General features: G+C 44.1%; 1 protein-coding gene and 1 long non-coding RNA gene across 3 annotated transcripts in view; one reads left to right on the top strand and one right to left on the bottom strand.

The window, feature by feature from the left end:
• Positions 1-13830, bottom strand: part of CD3E (CD3 epsilon subunit of T-cell receptor complex) — a 31616-nt gene extending 17786 nt beyond the window's left edge. The window contains exons 1-3 of one of the 2 annotated variants that reach the window (XM_066606034.1): positions 13496-13830; positions 3887-3915; positions 383-593 (exon numbers count right to left, since the gene is read on the bottom strand). In XM_066606034.1, the coding sequence (XP_066462131.1) occupies positions 383-593; positions 3887-3915; positions 13496-13544 (289 nt within the window). In that variant the 5' untranslated portion in view covers positions 13545-13830. Of the gene's footprint in view, positions 1-382; positions 594-3885; positions 3916-13495 lie in introns of both variants that reach the window. The other variant, XM_066606035.1, reaches the window with a different exon arrangement.
• Positions 12938-13905, top strand: LOC136631734 (uncharacterized). Its single transcript, XR_010793083.1, has 2 exons — positions 12938-13073; positions 13657-13905. It is a non-coding gene; the product is annotated as an uncharacterized lncRNA (long non-coding RNA).
• The last annotated feature ends 587 nt before the right edge of the window (positions 13906-14492 follow it).

The raw sequence follows: 14492 nt of genomic DNA, 5'->3' as shown, positions 1-14492 counted from the left end.
CAACTAGTAGCAAGGAGCAATCAGGGACTTAAAGGTGTATTCCAGTGTATTGTAACTGATGACCTATCCTTTGGGCGCCTTCATACTGGCGATGAAGTCACATGATTTCCCAGCGCTGCGAGGCTGCGAGAAATCCCTAAATTTTAAAGCCAATGGCTCCACCCACGTGTGCGATGTTTTAACGCTTGCGATGCAGCACGAAAACAAAATCGCAGCATGTCCATTCTTTTTGCGATCTCGGCCATTGCTTCCAATGGGGCTGGCATCGGCAGCCGAACCGGTCAGTGACACAGGTAAGCCCCGCCCACTGCGTTCCAACATGTCAGTTTTAATATTATTCGCCCAGTTGCTTTAATATTTCAGGGATACTTTTTGCGCTCACCATAGGCGTGCAGGTAGAGGTAGTCGCTGCCACACGAGTACAGCCCATTGTCTCCGGAGGAGTAATTCCGCAGGGTGTATTGCAGTCCACTGTTTTCCGTCCCCACGTCTTTACGGTCTTTCTGCAGAGGTCCAGCCTTAGGACAGGTGACTTCCACTGAACGTCCTGAGATGGACACCTGGAAACTATGCTTCTCCTCAGCTTCATCTGCCATAACAGAAGAAGAAGTGGTGAGTTTACAAACAAGGGAATTCCTGCAGACAGGAAGTGATATGAAGATGCAACATTGTAACCAGATTATGGAAACATTATTTGAAATATTGATAGTAAAGTGATAAATACAGAAGTCAGCAGTAAGGAGGTCAGATAGAGCCGTACCCCACACACCTGCACATTCACACTTGGGCGGCCGTCTCCGGCTGATTTCCATTGTTTGGTTCAGTCCTTGCAGCTGAACAACAAAAATATGGGAACCACCAGATCCGAGTGGAAGCAGATGGACTCCATTGACCACAACGGGTTCCATCCGACTCCCAGCATGCCAGCCAAGATTGTCTCGGACAAAATAGCCCAGTGCAGCTAAGCCCACCCCATACAAACCTGATGGGCATCCGACTCACATGTTAGTGCCCTGCAGCTATAAGGGCTCGAGCTGCATCACCGCTCCAGTCCCAGGCCCTTAGGCCTCATGTCCACTTGCTGTATCCCGAAGTGGAATCCGTGCGTGCCTGCGGCCATGGAGAGGGAAAATACATTTTTCTTAATTCTCCGGACGCTGCGGGGCTCTCCTCTGCGCAGGCCGGATCTGCTTTCTTCTGGCCGGCAGCGTGTCGCGAATGCGCCGTGCACAGCTTTTCTCTTTTTAAACCTTCTGCTCTCCCGCGTATCTGTGGCACAGCACACAAACAGCTGCGGCTGTGCCACGGATACGGACGGCCTCCACAGGTTTAATGGAAGTAATGGGAGCCGTCTGTACGGGAGACCCGCAGGAAAATGGAGCATGCTACGATTTCTTCCCGTGCATGCGACCCGCACACCAGGAAGAAATCCAATCCGCATGCTTTTAGCTGCTCTACAGATACTAATGCATCCCTATGGGCAGCAAGACGCACGGATCTCCCTGCGGGCGCCACACGCGGATTTTATAAATAACGCACGTGGACATTGGGCCTTGGGCAGAAAGTGGCAGACAGGCACAGCCCCAGCATAGGCCTCATAGGACATGGCAGCAGCTGTTAGAGGGTGACGTGAGCGCTGCCCCAAGCCAGGGGAGAAGCAGCAAAGAGAGAAAGATGGAAAATGTCAGTGAGAGAACCCAATGACCCGGGGGTTGAAAGATTATGGACTATGTGCAAGGACAGGGAGTCTCCATTCCCATAGGAGAGGGAGCAGAGGGGGGGGCAAGGGGAGAGGGAGCAGAGGGGAGGGCGAGGGGAGAACAGGGGAGAGGTAAAGGAGGACGAGGGCGAGGAGAGAGGGAGCAGAAGGAGGGCGAGGGGAGAGGGAGCAAAGGAGGTATGACAGAAGAGGGAGCGGAGGAGGCGTGATGGGAGAGGGAACCAAGAAGGCGCAATGGAATAGGGAGCAAAGGAGGCATGAGGGGAGAGGGAGCAGAGGAGGCGTGAGGGGAGAGGGACCAGAGAAGGGGAGAGGGACCAGAGGAGGTGAGAGGAATCGGAGGGGGTGTGAGGGGAGAAGGATTGGAGGGGGTGTGAGGGGAGAGGGAGCGTAGGAGGCGTGAATGGAGTGGGAGAGGCATGAGGGGAGATGGAGCGGAGGAGGCATGATGGGAGAGGGAGCGGAGGAGGCATGAGGGGAGAGGAAGCAGAAGAGGGGAGAGGTACCAGAGGAGGTGTGAGAGGAGAGGGATCGGAAGGGGTGTGAGGGGAGAGGGACCAGAGGGAGTGTGAGGGGAGAGGGAGCGGAGGTGGTGTCAGGGGAAATGGAGTGGAGGAGAGGAGAGGGACCAGAGGAGGCATGAGGGGAGCGGGACCCAAGGAGGCATGAGGGGAGAGGGACCAGAGGAGGGGAGAGGGACCAGAGGAGGAGAGAGGGACCAGAGGAGGAGAGAGGGACCAGAGGAGGTGTGAGGGAAAAGGGTTGCTAGCACAGTTTTCGGTGGACCCCTGACATGCGGTACTACTATGTCATCACTTCACATATATTCCATTGTTACAACTTTCTGTAAATCTACTTGCAGTTTCCCTTAATAAAGTTTGATTTACCCAAAAAAATGGAAACCGAACGAAGCAAACAAAGCACAGTATAGGGCTGGTGATGAGCGGTGCCTGGTTTCCATCCACCCCGACCAGTTTCCCCTCCCCCAGCATGATGCTCCACCACCAGGTGTCACTGTAGGGATGGTATTGGGCCGGTGATGAGTGGCCCCTGGTTTCCATCCCCCCTGACCGGGCTCAGCTTCCCCATATGATGCTCCACCACCATGCTTCACTGTAGGGATGGTAGGTGTCTCTTAGGCCCAATGCCCACAGGCAGATCTGATTTGCGAGTCACCCGCATGTGGAATCCAATACACCCATGGACATGAGGCCTTACTCAGGAGGCTTCTCTCTGGCCACTCTACCATAAAACCCAGATTGGTGGAGGCTGCAGGGATGGTTGACCTTCTGGATCTTTGAAGCTCAGCTAGAAAGACCGCTGGGCTCTTGGTCTCCTCTCTTACTAGACCCTTCTCCCCCTAGTTTGGGTGGTCGTGGCTCTAGGAAGTCCTGGTTGCTCTCCCATGTAAGTATTATGGAGGCCGCTGGGTTCTTGGGAACATTCAGGGCAGCAGAAATATTTTTGTAGCTTCTCCAGATCTGCGCCTCCACACAATCCTGTCTCTGAGCTCTACAGGCTGTTCTGTCCTCATGGACTGGTTTTGGCTCTGATATGCATTGTGAGCGGTGAGACCTTATAAAGACGGGGGTGTCTTATGCCCAATCATGTGAATTTACCCCAGGTGACTCCAATCCAGGTGTAGAAACATCTTAGAGAATCCAGAGAAATAGGAGCCCTGGAGCTACAAGTGTCACCAGAGGGGGGGAATGCTGATGTCACTGCTAAATGGGAGTTTTTCATAAAAAAAAAAAAAACGGCCAAAATTTTTCTCGGGTTGTGTTGTCACTTTGTCATTATGGGTGCAGAGTGAGGGGGACACAACATAACATGCAAAAGAGGTGAGAGGGTGTGAAGACTTTCTGGACTCCTTGTATGCCATTAGCATAAATAAAGTGATCTTCCAGTCCCAGGACTGGTTGGCTGCAGCAGCTTCCTGACTACCTGATAGACACGCTGCATCATTGGTGTCCTAGACTACCAACGCTCCTATTGGCTGATCCCAAAGCTGTACTTTAGAGCAGCGACGCACAGTGTGCGCGGGATAGTAAGAGGCGCGCGGCAGCCATCTTGGAGAATGGAAGAACGCTCCAGGAATCAGCGGACCACTAGGACAGGAAGCGATGAAGGGGCACAGAGATGAGGCAGAAGGCTGTGCGTCTCACCTTTATCCTCGTCTTGAGCAGATAAACGACCTGAAAGACACAATAACAAGTAGCGTCACACAGCGATGAACGTGGAGACACGACTTACCGATATCTTAGGGAATATTCCAAAATACAGTGCGCCGTCTGACGATCATCTGACCCCCCCCCCCCCGCTAGGATGCCAGGAACGTGCCAGACCGCAGAGCCGCTCCGTAAGTGTGGCCGCTGCCCTGCGGATGGTATTCATCATCCTACAGATACATAGAAGCCATTACGCAAAATAACGTACAGTGTATATGAAGTGATGGATCACATCTTCTAGACATTCCATAAATGCCAGAAGACCCTTCCCCAGCACACCACTGAGTCCACCATTCACACCATCGTCTTCATCCCACACGGTGCAGTAGTACAGCCCCGCAGTCTGTCACCAGTGCCAGAGCCCACCCAGCACCACGCTGACGGACAGCCCAGACTCCAGAGAGCACAGTGCCTGCAGGCTGCACACGAGGCTGGACCGTTCTGGCTCTCCATTGGTTGGCATGTCGCTGCCACTGCATGGTGTGGAGACACGGGTCCTCCGACCCCCCTCGGTGCCCATCTACTAGCACAGGGACCCAGGTTTCAGTGGTACCACGGGTGCTGCCAGGGCCCATTAGGACTAAAGCCCATTGATTTCCTTTGGGCCACTCACACTGCACTAGTTTTCACGCTCATGAGAAGAGCGCAGCGCGTCCTATTTGGGTGCGTATGTTCCAAAGCACGAAAAAAACTTTTCTCAGCGCTCAAAGAAAAAGTGTTCCGCTCCTTCCACCTTACAGAATCAGATCGGACCCTTTATTGCAGCGCATTTCTTCGCACACCGCGACTTTCTCAAGCATGATCATTACGTTTCTTCGGAAAGGGCGCGATTATCTGAGCAGCTCTGCTGCAGCCGCAGGATTAGCAAGAAGAGGGTTCAGGTCCGTATCACAGATGATGACATGCTTGGGATGTGGAGGGCTGACATCCCACAAACCGGACCACAACAGGAGGCCGTGAGATTACTGCGCACATCTACACTAGTGGCGGGGACAGTGAGGGGCCGTCTGCAACCAGTTGTCAACACCAATGGCTCACAGACATGAAAATCTGAACGAGCTCTTAAAGGGGGTTCTCACTGTCCAAATGACATTCACAGGATAGGGAATAAATGTCTCCTTCACCCCCACATCCAATCTCTGGCCCGACCATGCCGCCTGCACTTCAGGAATATTGCTAACATCCGCCCATTCCTCACCATGGTCAGGCTAAAGACACTCGTGGTCGCCCTCATCCACTCCCGACTCAACTACTGCAACTCGCTGCTCATCGGCCCCCCGCACTAGACTCTCCCCTCTCCACTCCATACAGAATTTCCACCCGTGTGTAGGGGCCCATAGGCTACGAATGTTGTGTCATAGAGACGGTTCCGTACACAAGGCGTCGGCGCATCCTTCTGTTATGTCAGGATGACCGTCGTTATAACAGTCCGGTCCGTATTCGCACTTCTTGTAATCATTCATTTTGTAAATATATTTGTAAATGCCATTTGTCACTCTTTTAACTTCTGAAGAGTCACCGCATGTAGGAGGCCTCCGTCACACCCGCCTCCGTCACACCCGCCTCCGTCACACCCGCCTCCGTCACACCCGCCTCCGTCACACCCGCCTCCGTCAGTCACAACCGCCTCCGTCACACCCACCTCCGTCAGTCACACCCACCTCCGTCAGTCACACCGTCTCCATCAGTCACACCCGCAGCAAAATCGCAAATTACCATGAAATCGCAGTGAAAAAGAGCTGTAGTGGGCGGGCACCCTTATATATATATACTGTAGTGGGCGGGCACCCTTATATATATATACTGTAGTGGGCGGGCACCCTTATATATATAGACCGCTGTATAATATATATATACTGTAGTGGGCAGGCACCCTTATATATATAGACCGCTGTATAATATATAGGCCGCTGTATGATATATATATATGTATACTGTAGTGGGCAGTCACCCTTATATACATAGACCGCTGTATAATATATATGTATACTGTAGTGGGCAGTCACCCTTATATATATAGACCGCTGTATAATATATACTGTAGTGGGCAGGCACCCTTATATACACAGACCGCTGTATAACATATATATATATACTGTAGTGGGCAGGCACCCTTATATATATAGACCGCTGTATAATATATATATATACTGTAGTGGGCAGGCACCCTTATATATATAGACCGCTGTATAATATATATGTATACTGTAGTGGGCAGGCACCCTTATATATATAGACCGCTGTATAATATATATATACTGTAGTGGGCAGGCACCCTTATATATATAGACCGCTGTATAATATATATATACTGTAGTGGGCAGGCACCCTTATATATATAGACCGCTGTATAATATATATATACTGTAGTGGGCGGGCACCCTTATATATATAGACCGCTGTATAATATATATATACTGTAGTGGGTAGGCACCCTTATATATATAGACCGCTGTATAATATATATACACTGTAGTGGGCAGGCACCCTTATATACACAGACCGCTGTATAATATATATATATACTGTAGTGGGCAGTCACCCTTATATATATAAACCGCTGTATAATATATATATATATACTGTAGTGGGCAGGCACCCTTATATATATAGACCGCTGTATAATATATATATATATATATACTGTAGTGGGCAGGCACCCTTATATATATAGACCGCTGTATAATATATATATATATACTGTAGTGGGCAGGCACCCTTATATATATAGGCCGCTGTATGATATATATATACTGTAGTGGGTAGGCACCCTTATATATATAGACCGCTGTATAATATATATACACTGTAGTGGGCAGGCACCCTTATATATATAGACCGCTGTATAATATATATATATACTGTAGTGGGCAGTCACCCTTATATATATAGACCGCTGTATAATATATATATATATATATACTGTAGTGGGCAGGCACCCTTATATATATAGACCGCTGTATAGTATATATATACTGTAGTGGGCAGGCACCCTTATATACATAGACCGCTGTATAATATATATATACTGTAGTGGGCAGGCACCCTTATATATATAGACCGCTGTATAATATATATATACTGTAGTGGGCAGGCACCCTTATATACACAGACCGCTGTATAATATATATATACTGTAGTGGGCAGGCACCCTTATATATATAGACCGCTGTATAATATATATGTATACTGTAGTGGGCAGGCACCCTTATATATATAGGCTGCTGTATAATATATATATGTACTGTAGTGGGCAGGCACCCTTATATACACAGACCGCTGTATAATATATATATACTGTAGTGGGCAGGCACCCTTATATATATAGACCGCTGTATAATATATATATACTGTAGTGGGCAGGCACCCTTATATACACAGACCGCTGTATAATATATATATACTGTAGTGGGCGGGCACCTTTATATATATATATATATAGACCGCTGTATAATATATATATACTGTAGTGGGCAGGCACCCTTATATACACAGACCGCTGTATAATATATATATACTGTAGTGGGCAGGCACCCTTATATATATAGACCGCTGTATAATATATATGTATACTGTAGTGGGCAGGCACCCTTATATATATAGGCTGCTGTATAATATATATATGTACTGTAGTGGGCAGGCACCCTTATATACACAGACCGCTGTATAATATATATATACTGTAGTGGGCAGGCACCCTTATATATATAGACCGCTGTATAATATATATATATACTGTAGTGGGCAGGCACCCTTATATATATAGACCGCTGTATAATATATATATATACTGTAGTGGGTAGGCACCCTTATATACACAGACCGCTGTATAATATATATATACTGTAGTGGGCAGGCACCCTTATATATATAGACCGCTGTATAATATATATATACTGTAGTGGGCAGGCACCCTTATATACACAGACCGCTGTATAATATATATATACTGTAGTGGGCGGGCACCCTCATATATATAGGCTGCTGTATAATATATATATACTGTAGTGGGCAGGCACCCTTATATACACAGACCGCTGTATAATATATATATACTGTAGTGGGCAGGCACCCTTATATATATAGACCGCTGTATAATATATATGTATACTGTAGTGGGCAGGCACCCTTATATATATAGACCGCTGTATAATATATATATACTGTAGTGGGCAGGCACCCTTATATACACAGACCGCTGTATAATATATATATACTGTAGTGGGCAGGCACCCTTATATATATAGACCGCTGTATAATATATATGTATACTGTAGTGGGCAGGCACCCTTATATATATAGGCTGCTGTATAATATATATATGTACTGTAGTGGGCAGGCACCCTTATATACACAGACCGCTGTATAATATATATATACTGTAGTGGGCAGGCACCCTTATATATATAGACCGCTGTATAATATATATATACTGTAGTGGGCAGGCACCCTTATATACACAGACCGCTGTATAATATATATATACTGTAGTGGGCGGGCACCTTTATATATATATATATATAGACCGCTGTATAATATATATATACTGTAGTGGGCAGGCACCCTTATATACACAGACCGCTGTATAATATATATATACTGTAGTGGGCAGGCACCCTTATATATATAGACCGCTGTATAATATATATGTATACTGTAGTGGGCAGGCACCCTTATATATATAGGCTGCTGTATAATATATATATGTACTGTAGTGGGCAGGCACCCTTATATACACAGACCGCTGTATAATATATATATACTGTAGTGGGCAGGCACCCTTATATATATAGACCGCTGTATAATATATATATATACTGTAGTGGGCAGGCACCCTTATATATATAGACCGCTGTATAATATATATATATACTGTAGTGGGTAGGCACCCTTATATACACAGACCGCTGTATAATATATATATACTGTAGTGGGCAGGCACCCTTATATATATAGACCGCTGTATAATATATATATACTGTAGTGGGCAGGCACCCTTATATACACAGACCGCTGTATAATATATATATACTGTAGTGGGCGGGCACCCTCATATATATAGGCTGCTGTATAATATATATATACTGTAGTGGGCAGGCACCCTTATATACACAGACCGCTGTATAATATATATATACTGTAGTGGGCAGGCACCCTTATATATATAGACCGCTGTATAATATATATGTATACTGTAGTGGGCAGGCACCCTTATATATATAGACCGCTGTATAATATATATATATATATATATATATATATATATATATATATATATACTGTAGTGGGCAGGCACCCTTATATATATATACTGTAGTGGGCGGGCACCCTTATATACATAGACCGCTGTATAATATATATATATACTGTAGTGGGCAGTCACCCTTATATATATAGACCGCTGTATAATATATATATACTGTAGTGGGCAGGCACCCTTATATATATATAGACCGCTGTATAATATATATATACTGTAGTGGGCCGGCACCCTTATATACACAGACCGCTGTATAATATATATATATATATACTGTAGTGGGCAGGCACCCTTATATATAGACCACTGTATAATATATATGTATACTGTAGTGGGCAGGCACCCTTATATATATATACTGTAGTGGGCGGGCACCCTTATATACATAGACCGCTGTATAATATATATATATATATACTGTAGTGGGTAGGCACCCTTATATACATAGACCGCTGTATAATATATATATACTGTAGTGGGCAGGCACCCTTATATATAGACTGCTGTATAATATATATGTATACTGTAGTGGGCGGGCACCCTTATATATAGACCGCTGTATAATATATATATACTGTAGTGGGCAGGCACCCTTATATATATAGACTGCTGTATAATATATATATACTGCATATATATATATATATATATATATATATATACTGTAGTGGGCAGGCACCCTTATATACACAGACCGCTGTATAATATATATATATACTGTAGTGGGCGGGCACCTTTATATATATATATATATATATATATATATATAGACCGCTGTATAATATATATATACTGTAGTGGGCAGGCACCCTTATATACATAGACCGCTGTATAATATATATATACTGTAGTGGGCGGGCACCCTTATATACATAGACCGCTGTATAATATATATATACTGTAGTGGGCGGGCACCCTTATATACATAGACCGCTGTATAATATATATATACTGTAGTGGGCAGGCACCCTTATATATATAGACCGCTGTATAATATATATATACTGTAGTGGGCAGGCACCCTTATATATATAGACCGCTGTATAATATATATATACTGTAGTGGGCAGGCACCCTTATATACACAGACCGCTGTATAATATATATATATACTGTAGTGGGCAGTCACCCTTATATATATAGACCGCTGTATAATATATATATATACTGTAGTGGGCAGGCACCCTTATATATAGACCGCTGTATAATATATATGTATACTGTAGAGGGCAGGCACCCTTATATATATAGACCGCTGTATAATATATATATATATATATATATATATATACTGTAGTGGGCAGGCACCCATATATATAGACCGCTGTATAATATATATGTATACTGTAGTGGGCAGGCACCCTTATATATATAGACCGCTGTATAATATATATATACTGTAGTGGGCAGGCACCCTTATATATATAGACCGCTGTATAATATATATATACTGTAGTGGGTAGGCACCCTTATATATATAGACCGCTGTATAATATATATACACTGTAGTGGGCAGGCACCCTTATATATATAGACCGCTGTATAATATATATATACTGTAGTGGGCAGGCACCCTTATATATATAGACCGCTGTATAATATATATATACTGTAGTGGGCAGGCACCCTTATATACACAGACCGCTGTATAATATATATATATATACTGTAGTGGGCAGTCACCCTTATATATATAGACCGCTGTATAATATATATATATATATATATATATATATATACTGTAGTGGGCAGGCACCCTTATATATAGACCGCTGTATAATATATATGTATACTGTAGTGGGCAGGCACCCTTATATATATAGACCGCTGTATAGTATATATATATAGTGTAGTGGGCAGGCACCCTTATATATAGAGACCGCTGTATAATATATATGTATTGTAGTGGGCAGTCACCCTTATATATATAGACCGCTGTATAATATATATGTATACTGTAGTGGGCGGGCACCCTTATATATAGACCGCTGTATAATATATATATACTGTAGTGGGCAGGCACCCTTATATACACAGACCGCTGTATAATATATATATATACTGTAGTGGGCAGGCACCCTTATATACATAGACCGCTGTATAATATATATGTATACTGTAGTGGGCGGGCACCCTTATATATATAGACCGCTCTATAATATATATATACTGTAGTGGGCAGGCACCCTTATATACACAGACCGCTGTATAATATATATATACTGTAGTGGGCAGGCACCCTTATATATAGACCACTGTATAATATATATATATACTGTAGTGGGCAGGCACCCTTATATATATAGACCGCTGTATAATATATATGTATACTGTAGTGGGCAGGCACCCTTATATATATAGACCGCTGTATAATATATATATATATATATATATATATATATATATATATATATATATATACTGTAGTGGGCAGGCACCCTTATATATATACTGTAGTGGGCGGGCACCCTTATATACATAGACCGCTGTATAATATATATATATACTGTAGTGGGCAGGCACCCTTATATATATAGACCACTGTATAATATATATATATATATATATACTGTAGTGGGCAGGCACCCTTATATATATAGACCGCTGTATAATATATATATATATACTGTAGTGGGCAGGCACCCTTATATATATAGGCCGCTGTATAATATATATATACTGTAGTGGGCAGTCACCCTTATATATATAGACCGCTGTATAATATATATATACTGTAGTGGGCAGTCACCCTTATATATATATATATATATAGACCGCTGTATAATATATATGTATACTGTAGTGGGCAGTCACCCTTATATATATATATATATATATATATATAGACCGCTGTATAATATATATGTATACTGTAGTGGGCGGGCACCTTTATATATATATATATATATATATATATATATATATATATATATATAGACCGCTGTATAATATATATGTATACTGTAGTGGGCAGGCACCCTTATATACACAGACTGCTGTATAATATATATATATACTGTAGTGGGTAGGCACCCTTATATACATAGACCACTGTATAATATATATATACTGTAGTGGGCAGGCACCCCTATATATATAGACCGCTGTATAATATATATATATACTGTAGTGGGCAGGCACCCTTATATATAAAGACCGCTGTATAATATATATATACTGTAGTGGGCAGGCACCCTTATATATATAGACCGCTGTATAATATATATATATATACTGTAGTGGGCAGGCACCCTTATATATATAGACCGCTGTATAATATATATATACTGTAGTGGGCAGGCACCCTTATATATATATAGACCGCTGTATAATATATATATATACTGTAGTGGGCAGGCACCCTCATATATATAGACCGCTGTATGATATATATATATATACTGTAGTGGGCAGGCACCCTTATATATATAGACCGCTGTATAATATATATATATACTGTAGTGGGCAGGCACCCTTATATATATAGACCGCTGTATAATATATATATATACTGTAGTGGGCAGGCACCCTTATATATATAGACCGCTGTATAATATATATATACTGTAGTGGGCAGGCACCCTTATATATAGACCGCTGTATAATATATATATACTGTAGTGGGCAGGCACCCTTATATATATAGACCGCTGTATAATATATATATATACTGTAGTGGGCAGGCACCCTTATATATATAGACCGCTGTATAATATATATATACTGTAGTGGGCAGGCACCCTTATATACACAGACCGCTGTATAATATATATATTTTCACCCTTTTTCGGACGTTCCAGACGGAGAGACTGCAGACGATGCGAGAAGAACTGGGCAGAAAACGGGTGGAAGCCATGAATGAAAGGTGCGACCGTGAGCGTCCCTACTAGACTCGGTGTTAGAGTGTGTGCCGTAGGAACAGCGGCAGAAGCGCGTGACGCAGCGAGTGCATCGTGTAGCTTCCTTGTGATGGCGCCATCTATATATATATGAACGATGACTGGGCAGTCTGTGGCCGAGATATACCCGCGGTGTAACATGTAGCTGCGACGTCTGTGCCGGACCCCAACTCTAACACTTCACATATATAGTACTGGTCTCCTCGTATGGGGAAGAGAGCCCTTATGGGCCCCCCTGAAGCCCCAGGGCCCGGTGTGGCAGCACGCTCTGCACACCCTACATTTTGGCCCTGCTAATCCTTCAGTCTCTGAAGACATTTTCTATTCTTCCTGCTACATTTGCCGCTTGGATTCCCTCTTCGGAGCCGGCGCTCATCCACTTACTCACCGACACACTGTGCAGCCAGCAGTGCAGACAGGACGATCCATGGCCTCATGGTGGGGACCTTCCGTGGTGGATGTATCGCTGTTGGAGTATTTTCTATATTCCGGCTTTTACCTTCTTGATGTCGGTTGTCTTTCTCATCTCTCTGCTTTCTGTTTGTGTAGCTGAACCTTCTTGAGCACCTGCAAACCCTCCTGTCAGCGTAAGACGGAACCCACAGCTACAACCACAGAGATTTTCCGATCTCGAATTTAAAAGTAGGTCCTTCCGGAATCAAAAAGCTGCAAGTGCTGAACAAGCGGCCCGTCCCGAAATGTGAGGGTGACGTCTTACATCTGACAATCCCATTTTACTTCTCCTTGCAATGAGTGATTTCTGTGGACTAAACATGCTCCTTATAGACATTGGAATCATCCAGTCATGGAGGTCAGCTCATTTTGTCAACCCTTCTGTCAACTGACGTTCAGTTCATCCCATCCAATGGACATGGCGGTCAGTTTCATCTATCCCATAGACGTAATGGTCAGTACCATCTATCCCATACATGGGGCGGTCAGTCCGATCCATCCCATAGACGTGGTGGTCAGCTCATTTTGTCAACCCCTCTGTCAACTGACGTTCAGTTCATCCCATCCAAAAGACATAACGGTGAGCCCCATCTATCCCATAGACGTGGCAGTCAGTACCATCCATCCCATACATGGGGCAGTCCCATCCATCCCATAGATGTGGTGGTCAGTCCCATCCGTCCCATAGACGTGGTGGTCAGTCCCATCCATCCCATAGACGTGGTGGTCAGTTCCATCTATCCCATACATGGGGCAGTCAGTCCCATCCATCCCATAGACGTGGTGGTCAGTCCCATCCATCCCATAGACGTTGTGGTCAGTCCCATCCATCCCATACATGGGGCGGTCAGTCCCATCCATCCCATAGACATGGTGGTCAGTTCCATCCATCCCATAGACATGGTGGTCAGTTCCATCCATCCCATAGACAT

This window comes from Eleutherodactylus coqui, chromosome 6 (genome assembly GCF_035609145.1).
Source record: "Eleutherodactylus coqui strain aEleCoq1 chromosome 6, aEleCoq1.hap1, whole genome shotgun sequence".
Taxonomy (NCBI): domain Eukaryota; kingdom Metazoa; phylum Chordata; class Amphibia; order Anura; family Eleutherodactylidae; genus Eleutherodactylus; species Eleutherodactylus coqui.
Note: the sequence above shows the minus strand (reverse complement) of the source record. Positions and strands in the feature narration are given on the sequence as shown.